The sequence below is a fragment of the Scyliorhinus torazame genome, chromosome 16 (assembly GCF_047496885.1).
Source record: "Scyliorhinus torazame isolate Kashiwa2021f chromosome 16, sScyTor2.1, whole genome shotgun sequence".
Taxonomy (NCBI): Eukaryota; Metazoa; Chordata; class Chondrichthyes; order Carcharhiniformes; family Scyliorhinidae; genus Scyliorhinus; species Scyliorhinus torazame.
The window spans coordinates 14,147,554-14,162,404 of record NC_092722.1 but is presented as its reverse complement, the minus strand read 5'-3'; the positions used below and the strand labels follow the sequence as shown (position 1 = coordinate 14,162,404).

At 47.1% G+C, this 14,851-nt stretch overlaps 1 protein-coding gene across 5 annotated transcripts in view; it reads left to right on the top strand.

Annotated features, from left to right (window-relative positions):
- The first annotated feature begins 4,964 nt into the window (after positions 1 to 4,964).
- c16h1orf159 (chromosome 16 C1orf159 homolog) overlaps positions 4,965 to 14,851 on the top strand; it is a 42,620-nt gene continuing 32,733 nt past the window's right edge. For 3 of the 5 annotated variants that reach the window (XR_011935392.1, XM_072477988.1, XM_072477985.1), the window contains exons 1-2: positions 8,761 to 8,851; positions 9,077 to 9,167. Coding sequence is in view for 4 of the 5 variants with exons in the window: in XM_072477988.1 (XP_072334089.1) it covers positions 9,096 to 9,167 (72 nt within the window). In the remaining variant the exon portion in view is untranslated. Of the gene's footprint in view, positions 5,148 to 8,760; positions 8,895 to 9,076; positions 9,168 to 14,851 lie in introns of those variants that run through there. The other 2 variants (XM_072477987.1, XM_072477986.1) reach the window with 2 other exon arrangements.

The window sequence follows — 14,851 nt, the reverse complement described above, 5'->3', positions numbered from 1 at the left end:
TGCCGCTTCACCCAGATGACCTGTCTCCAGTGAGTAGACCATGTCAGACAAAGTGATCCTTCCCTCTCACTGAGTACATTTGTCTCACACGATCTCCGTCTGATGATGCCGGCCGATCTGGAGATGTTCTTCATCCATTCCCCCCCCCCCCGGCCAACAAGACCAGCTCTGAGGAGGCCACCGGCGAAGCATCACAGCTATCACCTTCCAGCAGCGCAGAGACACACACCACAGTGGGCAACATTACTGGACAGGCTTCTGGGGCACAATCTGGTGACCACCACAGTTGCTGATGCACATCTGTAGGAAGGAACATCCAAGGCAGACAGCGGTCGGAGGCCTGCTGGATCCCAGGACTCAGCTGGGTTCCAGTCAGATGTCGAGCCTCTGGACAAGGTTTTCCCAGAGCAGATGATGGGCAAGAACCGTGACATTCAGGAGGGGATTTCACGTACCTTCCAGTGATTGCATAGCCCATTGGAGGAATCCCAAAGACTTCGGTCGCAGGAGATGTTGTCGGCAATACGTGGCACACTGCTAGGGTGGCGATTGCCATGGAAAACCTGGAGCACAACGCGAGTGGTGGTGCCCAAGGAATGGCTCAGTCCGTGATGACCATGGCTGAGGGCCTCGACATCATGTCCCAGTCGCCGAGGGATGTGTCCGAGAGCACGACCCAGTCTGTGAGGAGCATCGCTGAGGGCGTCAACACCATGGTGCAGACAATGGGGAGCCACCAGGACTGGCAGAGCCAGATGACTCCGAGGCCTCTGGAGTTCACTCCAGCTGCCACTCTGTCCCATGGAGGCCAACCCAGGACCTTCCACCAAGGGGACAACGGTGCTCCCCAGTTCTTCCGAATTCCCTCCTCCTGACACCGGCACATCTCAAGGGCAGAGGGTAGATCAGGTTAGCACAGTGGCACCAGTAAGTCGGCCAGGGCCTTCTGGCTCCAGGCCCTCCAGTGGACTTCCGTCAAGTGCATCACAGGGCACTGAATGTAGCAGACTGCCTCAGCCTCTGATATGTATCCTGGGGACACACCTAGATGTAGCTGTAGACCACGGAACATCAAGAAAATTCAGGAGTACTGAGTGTGCACTTGTGGGTCACTATTGCCAGAGGGAATGGAAATGTCAATTGTTCACTTTGATACATGTGAAGCCTCTTGTCACATTAATCTTCACAGCAGGTCTGCCTGCAGCCCCAGCCCCTGATGCCCTCCGCCTCCTCACACCCCGCCCATTAGAGGATGTGTGTGAGCGCAGTGTAATCAGAAAGACCGAGTCAAACTTCTGCAGAAAGTGAGGAACACCAGAGCTTTCCTCCCAGCCACAGCAAGTTATCATCACTCTCCTGCCTTGTGTAGCGACCTGCTGACCGAGCCAACACAGGCACATCACCCTGGATGATGTTACGCGGACCCTTGGGGGGTGTAACAGGGTGGTTGGGGAGGCGGTAATGTGAATGGGGAGGGGGGGAGATTGGGGGAAGGAGGGAAATGGGGGCGGAAGGGGGTTGAGCTTATGGACATAGCTGCATCCTATGAGAATCTGGTGAGGAGAAGGGTCTAGTGGGTGTGTCGGATCCTTGCCATCATCTATCCTCTAGTCCCTCCTCCGGCTCTTTTCTGGGCTCATTCTCCAGCTCCTCCTGTGACACCTCCTCCTCAGACGATGCCGCATGTCCTTCTTTCTCCTCCAGCATGTAGCCCCACTGCTGTGCCAGGTTGTGGAGGGCACAGCAGACCACCACAAAGCAGGCGACCCTCTGAGGGATGGACTGCAGTGCACTACCAGACTGGTTGAGGCGTCGGAACCACTTTAAGCAGTCCGACGCATCGCTCAATGACAGCCCAGCTGGCCGCATAGGCATCGTTATGTCAGCTCTGCATCGGTCAACAGCCTCTGTACTGACATCATCAGGTCCTACATGGGTACCTGCATTGTGGTAAGCCGCTTGGTTAAGTCAGCTACCGGAACGTCTCATCGACATGGAGCATGAGAATGAAAAACCCCTCTCCCGCACTGGCAGTGCCTCCAGCGACTCCCAGAACACAGAGGGAGAAGGGGCTGCAACTAGGGAAAGGATAAACTACAATCACATGGTGTCCATCATACAATTTCACACCCCCCCCCCCCCCAAACAAACGTAGACCAAACGCAGTAAAAAAGGAAAACGGGGGACACCAGTGACCTGCACGGCTCCCATAACGAGAGCAGCAGATGGCTACTGAACATAAAAAGTTAAGGGTAGTCCATGAAAATGTCCCGCTACAACCTCAGGCTGGGCAGTCGGGCCAGGCCACCGCCCTTCCTCTCCTACAGTATCAGCATCTGATCTTCTATCATCGCCCTGTCCGAGGACTGGGCCAAAATAACACGGGGGGGGGGGGGGGGGCGCTTTAACAGGTAACCCACAGGTCCAGAACAGACTACACCGGGGGGGGCGCTTTAACAGGTAACCCACAGGTCCAGAACAGACTACACCAGGGGGGGGCGCTTTAACAGGTAACCCACAGGTCCAGAACAGAATACACCGGGAGGGGGGGGGGGGGCGCTTTAACAGGTAACCCACAGGTCCAGAACAGAATACACAGTCAACACATAAAACACCCACAGACTCCTCGAGCAAACCCTCCTGCATCCCAGCTCAGTAGTGGGCGCGGCAAAATCCTCTCCTTGTCGCACGCCAGGTAAAAGAGACCGAAAGGCAACTACCTTCTTTCTTCCTTCCCTTCATCCAGAAAGCAGCAAGTAAGGCAGCAGGCAAGCAGAAAAAGGCAGCAGCAAACAAACTCAGCTACAGCAGCATCCAGGCATTTGCAGCCCCCAGCAGTGGCAAGCAGCAAACACAACTTGCAGCTGGAAAGTGCTCTCACAACTAACAAGGACAATTCCTCATTTAGCAATAGCGTTCAGCTGTGAAGTTCCAGGCTGGTCACAGTCAAAGGGAGTGAAATTGATTTTCAGCATTGAAGCCACAGTAAGCAGCACGGTAGCACAGTGGGTAGCACTGTCGCTCCATGATCCCAGGTTCGATTCCTGGCTTGGGTCACTGTCTGTGTGGAGTCTGCACGTTCTCCCCGGGTTTGCATGGGTTTCCTCCGGGTGCTCCGGTTTCCTCCCACAAGTCCTGAAAGACGTGCTTGTTAGGTAATTTGGACATTCTGAATTCTCCCTCAGTGTACCCGAACAGGCGCCGGAGTGTGGCGACGAGGGGCTTTTCACAGTAACTTCATTGCAGTGTTAATGTAAGCCTACTTGTGACAATAAAGATTATTATTAGAAGTGTTTGGTGGGAAAAACAGGCTGCAACTTGCCCCTGTTATGGGGCTCCACAATATTTAAAGATGGCTTGCAGGCGTCGCAGACTAAAAGCCCCTCACCATCCAGCCCATCCCCCCCCCCGAGGGGTCCCCTCCGACAGAGCACTGGGCCAGCAGCTCCGGTACCGTTAGGCTGCATGTTGGAAAATGAAAATAGCTAGTCACCTCCTCACTTCCCCTCAGAAGCCAATGCACCAGCTTGACCTTTTTAAAAAGGAGTACAAAAAAAACGCCTGCGTGATTTCTCGCTGGCGAGTTGCTGCATTCAACTTTAATCTCGCTAATGAGTTTGAAATGAATGAAAATGACGGTTAATGATGTGCTCGCCATTTTTGGCCGTGATACGGAATGTGCCGTCGGGAGTGGTCTGGGTGAATGGCATAACTAGCTCGTGCCCGCCACAAATCTTGATTTTTGCCTTTCCCGCTATTTACCCAGCACGCCTAGATCCGCGCTGGGCGCAGCGCAGTGGTTGAATCACGCCCAATGTGTTGAATACGCTAGCTAAGATACATGAAAATGGACTTGTCCATGAACACTTACTGAAAGGAATGCCAATATTTGGAAGGGTCGGAATGAAAGTCATTTAGATCCGTATAATGGAAGAACACATAATAGTTTTCTCCCTCCTGCAGTTTTACCTCCCAGGAAATCGATTTCTTTTTCAGTTAAATTCTACACTAGGTGGCAGTCTTTTCCATAAATTGAATGTGTGAAATAAAAACTGGACAGAGATAAACCTAATCTCTGAGCTAAGGCTGTTGCCACATGCGCAGTATATCGGACGGCAAAGTTATTACCTGGGGTGGCTTACGATACAACAAAATGGCTCTTCATCTTTATTTCCTCTTCTTTCGTTTGCTTATTTCTATTCACATGAAGTACTTCAATAATTCCTTGTATCAGAATATTGAGGTTAGACTAAACTGCATTTCATCATCAAAAATGAATGATTACACTTCAAGAAAAGGCCAAATAAACGAAACAAATAGCATTCTTTCCAGTATAGAATTTTAAGACGTGGCCTAATGGGGGACATTCCAGAACAAGGAGGCATAACCTCAATATTCAAACAAGGCCATTCAGGAATGATGTAGCGAAGTACATTGTTCATACAAGGGCACTGGAAATGTGGAGATTCCTATACCAAAAAACTGTTGCGGCTGGGGGGGGGGTCAATTGAAAATGTCAAAACGGTGATTGATGTTTTTTTCTTTGGCATGGCTTTTTAAGGAAAATGGGATAATTAGAGCTTAGCCATAATCAAAATGAATAATGAAACAGCCTTGAGTGGCTGAATGGCCCATTGCTGCTTTTGTCACAAAAATATTAAGCTAATAGTTCAGTAGAAATTTTTGCTTTTTATAAACCTTTTCACCCTTTGATTGCATTAATAAGTGTGGTTAGGAATCCTTTATGCATACATAATGTTTGAAGAACTTTGTAACAACAGCAATCAAGGGGGAAAAAATGTTGATAGATGGAGAGCGCAAAGAGACAGGGTAGAATTAATGGGGAGAGGTGATCGGAATGAACAGAAAAATTCCCAAGAGTGTAGAACAAAAGGAATGGAAAACCAAGTGGCTGGGCAGAAAGCAGCTGAGAGTGCATCAGAAATACAGCCAATGGAGGTTACAAACCAAGGAAGAAAATAAGGAGACGGAAAGGAATTGGACAGATAAAAGGCAAACAGCAGCAATTTGGAGAGATTTACCAATATGAATCTTATGACTTTTACATGCAATTTATTTTCTTTTAGAATTCTACTAATTTTCATTTTGTAAATGGGATGTGGAGTAACCATATGGAAAATATAAAGGTAAGAGTGTAAAATGTGAATCCAATTGTAATTGAATGATTAAAGGACTGATTAGGGATGGGATATTTAATGTTTGATAGGTTTATTACACAGGGTATATTGTACTTAGTCTTGGCGCATGTGGAATTAAATTGTAGTTGAGTAGCTTAGCTGGGGTGGTAGAAAGAATATCACTCAGGAGACAAAGGCTCTGTCCAGAGTGAGAGACAATCTTGGGCATTCTTTCATATATTTGTATGTAAAGTTGAAGAGAAATAATGCGGCTAAATTGTCATTGATTTTGATCTCGGCACTTACTGACATATACGTGCTGCACTCCTGTGACATTGCTTACCAATAGCCTGGGATGTGGAGTAAGGTCATGGTGTTTTGCTTTTAATGTAGAACCACGCTTAGCCTGTCCCTTTGAACCCATTGTTCAGATACTCCCCGTGAGAAAATGCTCACAAAGGGTTCTGTAGATCAGTGGCCTCTGGCTTTGGGGAAAGGTCAGAAAAAAAACAGCCGGCAATAATTAGCTTTCTTTTGTAATTTGAAAAAAATACAGTTTCACACTCATAATAAAGTAAGGCACTTGGGCAGCAAGGTGGCGCAGTGGTTAGCACTGCTGCCTCAAGGCGCCGAGTTCCCAGGTTCGATCCCGGAGAAAGAAATTGAAAGTTGTACTGATAGGGTTAGGTGAAGTAGGGATGGCAGGAGGCTCATGTGGAACAGAATCAGCAGCATTGACAAATTGGGCCAAATTGCCTGTTTCAGTGCTGTAAATTCTATGTAATATGTATTTCTCAATGAAAGAGGATTGGGGTGAGGTAGGTTGGCACAGTGGAGGGATGTCACGAAGAAGAGAATATGATACAAACATTAAAACTGCTGGGTAACATCAATAACTTAAATTTGAAGTTCTTTTGACTCCATGGAGAGGCACAAAATACGAGGGCTTACGTAAAAATTGTAGAAAAAAAGATTATTTATGAGATGTGTTGAATCAGTTTGGGTTCCGGCAGAACCACGCCATTCCAGACCTCATTCACAACCATGGTTCAAACGAGGACAAAAGAGCTGCATCCCAGAGGAGGTGAGAGTGACTGTCTTTGCCATCAAGACACCACTTGACCAAGTGTTTTATCAACCAGCCCCAGCAAAATTGAAGTCAATGAGAAGCAGGGGGAAACCCTTCACTGGCTGAAGTCATACCCAAACATAGGAGGAAGAAGGTTGTAGTTGTTGGAGGCCATTCATCTCAGCCCTAGGACATTGTTGCAGAAATTCCACAGGGCGGTGTCCAAGACTTAACAATCTTCAATAATGACCTTCCTTCCATCATATAGTCAGAGTGGATATGTTTGCAGATGATTTCACAGTCTTCAGTTCAATTTGCAAGACCTGGATAGCATTCAGGACAAATGGCCAGTAACATTTCCACCACATAAGTGCCAGGCAGTGACCATCTCCAGCAAAAGAGACATTAACCACTTCTCGTTGACATTCAATAGCATTACTATTGTTGAGTATCCCATCACCACGACAGGAACTTAACTAGATTAGCCACATAATTACTGTTGCCACACGAGCAGGTCAGATGGTGAGCATTCTGTGCAAGTAACTTTGTTGTATTGTACATTAGTTTTACAGACACACATATCGAGTGTGTCATTGCCCCAGCCGTGTATGATGATAACGTCAGACAAAGTCGACACACAACTTGTCTTCTTCCTCCCCTGACAAGGAAGGTTTACCGAGCACCTCTAAATAGAGGCAGTGCTCCTTTAAAAGGGAATGTGGTATATCTTTATTTCAGGCAAGTTGGTGACAAAATTATTAAAAATCTCAAACAACTTCCTGTCTTAATTTTGCTTGTCATGGTTTTAGTCACAGTTCTTTGATTACATTTTTTCCATTATAAATACCTGTATCCATATTTGTAGTGGAGAGTGATTGGTTACTCGTCATTGTGTTTTTATCTTCCCACCAGTAGGAGTGCTGTAGTTTTACACCTCCCAATGCGGACTACAGACAAATTCCTGTGATCTAACTCACATAACTTCTCAGTTCCTGAAATTGCTGAACGTTTTGCGATGTAACTATAGATAATATCAAATCAAAGTGTTACAACAATGAAGACAAATTGTGTGGCTTTCGTCTTGCTCAGTAATCTCACACTCTTGACTCCTTGCGTGCACTGTAGGAAATTGACTGGAGTTACACTGATGTAGACTGCTTCCTCGTCCCCTTTAGTTGTGTCGGCATCAGCAATTAATATCCATATTCTGCCAACGGGTATATGGGTAGCGCAGAGTAAACCAGACCTGACCTGCTGAAGTGGCAGCCCTGATAATGAAAATTTATAAAATGGAAATAATCTAAAGATGGGTCTTAGGAGAACTTAACATAGGATGACCATTCATCCCTGTTTTCTGGGGATAGATCCCGAATGAAGGACTATTCGTGTTCCCAGAAGAATCCAAAGTTAACGAGTTAACATGCTAACCATTAATAGTTAGCAGGTTCAACGCAAAAGCCACGGGACTCCAAACTGCACCATCAATCAGTAAAGTGGAGTGGGGGGAGTTTCCAAATGGTGGAAGTGATGGTTCAAACAATGATAGGGGTGGACTCACTCAGGGACTTTCATCATGAGTTCATGCTCTGCAGCCATAATGATCATGGTCTGCTGAACCACAAATCCCTGGATCTTTGCTGGACCCCGCACAGTTCTCCTGTGACATTAAGTTGAAAAGAAATGAGAAGAGAGAGAGTCTTAATGCCTTGTGTGTTTTATAGTGGTAGTGTCCTGTCTGGTGATTGGTTGTTCTGTGTCGTGTGTGTTCATTGGTTATCCTGTGTGTCAATCACTGCCTGTCTGCATCTCATTATATACATGAGTGGATATTATGACAATTTGAAAGGTAAATTGCCTGATCTGTCTCCTCCTATCCTCCCTAAGCCACTCACCAAATGCATCAAAGGTGTGGGTGGGGACATGATGTCCTCCAATGTTATTTAGAACAAATTTTCAAAAGGTACGCAAGGGCGACTTTCCTATCATTTTGTCCTTTCTCACAGGTGAAGCATCTAAGGTGAAGCATCTGAGGTCTTTTTTTAACAACTCCCACATGACCCAAAATTAAATTGGGAATCCATAAGCATGGTAAATTAAAACCTGTCTCCCACCCTTGCATGGCACTCAACGTGCAATATACTCTGAGTTGGCACCTATTGAAAATGTAGTGCATGAGCTTGACTATTGCTGTACTCCACACCATCAGAAAATTGTGAATGTTCACATTTTTTTAACTTCAATAGTTCTTTTTCTGGAGATTTGAAAAACAAACAGCAATGCTGTCAGGTTTAAACCCGTGCCTGCCAGAAAGCAGCTGTAGCCTGTGTTAAATTGTTTAGTTCCGAATTGCCAGACAAAATAGAGAAGCAAAAGTGAGGATCACATTATTTTTTCTCTCCATTTGAAATATTTATTTATCTTAAACCACTCGTCAGGGCGATTTTTCAACAAAAGCTTTGAGTAGGGATATAATTGCTCAAATTGATTTTGGGTGGGTGTGGAATAAACGAGTAAGGCTGTCCTTGTATTCAGATAAGGCCCCTTGTATCCTAGCAACAAACAGGGTTGCCATTATGAGGAAACTGCTTTCAATGGCTGTAACAGGCTGAAAATCCGAATGCCTCAACTTAATTCTTTCACTCAAGTAAGGTTTTCTTTTGTTTAAAGGAAATCTCTGGGCTCAGTAAGTAAGTCTACCTTGTATGTGTTTACCAAATGCTGCTGTTGACTGTGACTTTGAAGAAGTGCTTTCCTTAGCATTGATCGCAAAGGTTTTAACCAACTACTGACTCTTAGTACCTGTATTGAAGTTACGTTTTATATATTGTTTTCAGGAGGATGAATGTATTTTTTTTTTCTCCTTTCACAGAACCTTCTTCCAACTGGCCATGACTGTGCCGTTTACAATAATCCTGGTAGGATTAATGCTTCCAGTCTGCTCTGAAACGCCACAATCTTTGGTACGTAGAACATTTCTTTTTGCTGTGACCCAGCGTTTGTTCAGGACAAGGTGTGGTTAATGCTCCTGCTTGCTGAATAGCAGGAAGTGTCTATTGTGACGTCTGCTACGTGGCATTTTCCCTTCGCCCAAACTAGACTGAAAACTTTATGTTACAGCAGGAAACAGGCCATTGGGCCTGATGAGCCCGTGCTGGTTATGTAACACAAGGTCTCGGGCTGTGCACAAACAAGCCTCTCTAATTCGTTCTTTCATTTGAATTTGTCGCACTAAACTTTACTGGGAGAAGGAACAAGAAGTCTGGAGGTATGATCTAATGTTGAGAGTATGTATATCATTGTGCAACAGTTTCAATTCTGTAATTGGTTTGTGAAAGTCATTGGCTGAAATAATACCTCGTGGAAAGAGGTTACTTACCACATCACCATGAACACGTGATCACTCATCAAATGAATGTGGAATGTATTTGACCTGTATTTGACCTATCTCCATTAATCGGTCGAAAAATTACATCCACCCTGCCCTATCACATCGTTCAACTGTCTTATTTCAAGTGATTCTGTAAGTTTTTACTGTTACCCTACCCAGAGTATCCACTCCAATGTCAATCATGCGATATGTTACACACTGCCTGACATCTGTCCTATGTTTTTAAGTATTTTCTATCTTTTCATGGGACTGGGACATCACTGGCTAAGCTAGCATTTTCATTCCCCATCCCTAATTGCTCCTGAGAAGGAGGTGGTGAGCCATCTTCTTCAACTGCTGCAGTTCATGTCATGTAGGTACTCCCACAGTGCTGTTAGGGTGGGAGTCCCAGGCTTTTGAGCCAGCGACAGAGAAGGAATGGCAATTTATAGTTCCTTTTTAAAAAAAAGTTTAAGTACCCAAATCTTTTTTTTTTTCACCTAATTTCACGTGGCCAATCCACCTAGCCTGCACATCTTTGGGTTGTGGGGGTGAGACCCACACAGACACAGGGAGAATGTGCAAACTCCACACAGACAGTGACCCAGGGCCGGGATCGAACCCGGGTCCTCGGCATTGTGAGGCAGCAGCGCTAGCCACTGCGCCACCGAGCCACCCCGCGATTATAGTTCCAAGTCAGGATGGTGTGTGGCTTGGAGGGAAATTTGCAGATGACGCACATGTTGGGCGACCAATGGCAGGAGTCTGGGAGAGGGGCAGTTGAAGGCAGGTCATGTGCTATTTCCTGGATTATGTCCAGTCCGATTGGCAGCCCTAAACATACGTAACTATTGTAGACAGCAGTTCTGAACCACAGACATTTATTTGTTTCAATCACATTTCTGCCTCATTTTCTTACACAAAGTATTGATTCTACTTTTTTAAGCATCAGACCCCAGAATCCTCTATTCCACTCTAGCCCCCTGTTGTGTGATGCACAATGGTAAACCCAATCTTCATTGTTTGTTTTCCATTTGCACACTGGCTTCTAAAAATAGACAGCAGGAAGTTGGATTTTAAATTGCAAGTGTGGGAGATTTGGGATGCGATCTAATAGCCACGTGTGGCCGAAAAGCAGCTTGCCGATGGATGCCGGCAGACCCTGCTCCTGGGATCTCCCCCATCATGGGATCATCTAACGTGATCTCACAAGACATTGCAGTGGCAATCCCGGCCTTTGTGGGTGAGATCACCTTCAAGCAAATCTGAAAATTAAAGCGAGACAGCTAGTCTCACGTTAATGTGAAGATTCCTGAGTACATGAGCTGTGGAATCAACCTCCTTCTCCTCGGACACCTCGGGCGAACGCCGTTCAGTACTGGTCTCCACAAACGGGGACCAGATGGAACAGCACATAGGGGGGTCTCCCCAGGGAATCGGAGGCCCCCAGGTGCATGCCCTTTGGGTAGCGAGGCACCCTTGCACTGCTGGTGACATGTGGGCACCCTGGTGCTGCCAGGTTGGCACTGCCAAAGTGACAAGCTGGCATTTTCTGTGTGCTGGCTATCGGGCGGGGGTGCCATGTGTGGGTGTTGGGAGGGGTGCGGTGGGGGGGCCAGGACCCTCCCTTAGTGCATTGGGTCTTGGGGAGTGTTGCGTCAAGGACCTCAGCGAGCGAAGCTCCTCAGTGTAGACAACGGGGCTATGTGTCGCCTCGGCCACGCATTCCCCACTGCGGGACCTTATCTAATGTGAGTCGCGTTTTATAACCATGTGTTTCTCAGTACTACAAATAACGGGAAACACGTGGCTTAATGCGCCCGCTATTGGACTTGGTTCCCTTTCAGTGAAATCACACCCTTTGTATGCACCCCGAGCACGGGCAGGAAAGCTGCCATTCTTCAATGAGAAGTTTGGTTGAACCTGCCATGGTTCAACCGAACTTGCCTGCCACCTTACTCAGTGCTGACTGGTTTATTGATGGTGCTGTCTGATACCTCTACAAGCGCGGCTTACGGATTCCGCTGTCAAATTCTGTTTCCACTCGGAGGTTGAATCCCACCGACACACAGGTGGTCATGGTGGTGGTGCACTATAAATTAATCCCAGTGGGAGCGGCCACGTTACACCTGGCGCACATCTGGTTATGTCGGGTGAATAACAGGGGAGCCCCTAAACAGAGTCCACGCCGGGCACCAATCAGTGCGCGATGGTCTCGGCCCGCTGCAGCAGAATTAATCTGGTTCATGCCTTCACTGGACATAACCGGATTAACATATTTAACTCAGCACTTAAATATCAGATCTGTTTCAAGCTGGATTCTCCTTGCTCCCAGTACCCGCCGGCACAATGTGAGCTGGGCAGAAAACGTTGCTGGTCTCCACCACCAGAGGAGACCGAACATGATGCCCACGCCAGGGGGCTCGGAAGCCATGACAGCCCCCAGGCGATTGGGGACAGAGATAGCACTGCCAACGTGGCAGGGCCTGAAAGGGGGAATGAAGGGGGGTTCTTTGACAACCCATGCAGCAGGGCATTACTCAACTGAGGGGGCTACTAGTACCGGTGATTGGGGGGGGGGCGGCCTGATGCCAGTGAGAAGGAGGGGGGTTCTGAAGGAAGACCCTTTGGGGGGGAACCCCAATGACAGAAATCATTGTGGGTGGGAGGGGAAGATGCGGCGGGGTGTAGGGTGGTTCATGCCAGGCAGGATGGTGGGAGAGGAGGCGGGCACTGAAGCCCTAATGCCAGCGATGTTGGGGGAGTGGTGGCCTGAACTGTCACTTGCCCGGGGCGCCCTTTCAAAATACCTCCCTGATCTCTGTGTAGGGGGGCTTGCTGGCGTGTTTAGGCTCTGCCCCTCTCCATGCCAGTGCAAATCACGCCCTACCCTCCTACAAAAATGACTAGGTGTGGAAGATCGCGATGCAAATTGCGCCAGAACAGCCGGCTTGTTCGCATCGATTTGTCTCGACCCAAATGATGGTCAGTCATTTTGGGGGGAGAATTCTGCCCAGTGTCTCCTATCAGTGTCTCCTCTGCTAGCCTTCAACTCTCTTTCTCCCCCCCCCCCCCCCCTCCCTCCGCTGGCCTCCTGAAAATCCTGATTGTCCAATCAGAGTGTTCTGATGGGATGGCTGGGGGGGGGGGGGGGGGGGGGGGGGGGGGGGGGGGGGGGGGGGGGCGTGATTTTGACAAAATGGCCAATCAGGGCATTAAAAGGCAAACCAACCGTGCAGTGAGAAGCTATCCCATTTGAGAATCAATCCATGCTGGGGGAGAGATAAGTTTGCCCCCGTCACCGGGTCTGGATGCCAGTGATACAAATTTTTGCGCATGCAGCAAGAGGCAGCAAAGCAGAGTGGAGAGGAAGTGAAAAAGAAGATAACACTGATTCTGTGTGAAAAAGTGAAGTGCTGACGGAAATCTCTGAAATGTAAGGAGCAAAACTCTGCAAACAGGAACATTGAGTTTTTTTAGGTGTTACTGGATGCCATGATGCTTAATGAACAATGGGTACAGCGGGTTTGGTCACCATACCGCCTGCTCAATGATTTTGGAATATAATTCTTACTTTGGTTTTATTGATTACTGCTCCACGGCGACTGGATCTGCCCAGTCGATTCCAATTCCTTGATGCCTTTCAACTTCTGCCTGTGCCAAACGTGATGCATACTTTCAATATAATGAGAGTTTATTTTTTTTTTAAATAAACTTGAAAGGAAATGAAATGAAAATCGCTTATTGTCACAAGTAGGCTTCAAATGAAGTTACTGTGAAAAGCCCCTAGTCGCCACATTCCGGCGCCTGTTCGGGGGGGGGGGGCTGGTACGGGAATTGAACCGTGCTGCTGGCCTGCCTTGGTCTGCTTTAAAAGCCAACTCTTTAGCCCTGTGCTAAACCAGTCTGTGGATCGTCCCGTTTTGAGCCAGTCTGGTTTTTGAGTCGACCATAGAAACTTCTGTTGCTAAAATATGTTTTTTTTCCCTGTGCGGTATAATGCTTGCTTGTTAATTTTAAGGTTCCGACTGTTTTGTTGCTCATGTAAATTCAAACTTCAAAATACAATACTTCCTGATTTTGGACTTGTGACAAAGTTGGCAGACCAACACGCTAGTAATGATTAACTCTTTGCTTTGCTAGTGTAAGTGTAGGTTCTTTATAATCAATGTACAGGAACTGAAGTCATTGTTTTAGGCTCTTGTATCTGCACTATTCATGGCGAAACAATTCACCCAGGACTGTTGATGCCTTTCTCGAGTTAGCCGCTAGGAGGTATGCATGTGTCATGAAGGATGGCATTTTAGTTGCAGGTCTTTTTAGGTAGCACACAAAAGCCACATTTCTTTGAGTTTCTTGTTGCTGGGACAACTGAAATCACAATTTAGCATGTGAATTATTAGCACAAACCCTGGTCTTCCCTTTTTGCAAGGTAGTGGGGGGACTTTCTATCCATGTTATCGGGGGTCAGGAACAGCAGCAGGGGCTTCAAAAGGAGTAGGAGATCCGAAGCTGTTTTTGCAACGTTGAGCCTGGGATCCTGGCTTTGAATGTGTGTATCAGGCGTTTAAGCCGGATTGTTCCACTCCTCCCCACCATGTTAGGCTGTCATTTCATAAGATGAATCACGACAGGTCCCTCGCTATGTGCACCTCGCTATGTGCACCTGGGGAATGCAGGAGATGTACAGCTCCCAGGGGAAGAGGGTCATGCCCAGGTAGTCCCTGGGCACTGCCCCCGACGCACTGTGAAGGACGTTGCGGAGGGCGAGGGGCCATTCCACACAGGGGTGGGTTCTGTTTTTTGGTTTTGTTTTGTTTTTACATCAGGCTGTCCTTCCCAATCTTTCAAAAACCTAAGTTTCTGGCGGGGGAAGCTTCGGTTTTGTTTTGACAAAGTGTCCTAAAAATATGGCAGGAAAAGCCAGCGTTGCAGCCAGGTAACAGTGCTTTTCCTGCCCGAGCGACTCTGCCAATAAACGGCAAAATAAACTCCACCCATTGTGTTTACCACTACAATTAAAGCCCAGCCTAAACTCAGCAAGTTGATGGTTTTCCATAAAGGGGCACTTTGGAAACCCCTTTGGTAAAGATTTATGTTTGCGAAAGACAAAATTCATATTCCTAGCAGTGATGGTTTCTATACAGAGGTGTGTTCTCTCTCCGACATCAGAATAAAATGGGGGTACACCCTGGACAGACTGAACCAAGGTTCAGGTGTAAAAATCTCCTTTTTTTAAAAAGAAATGTCAGTCAAGCCAACCTACAGTGATCAATT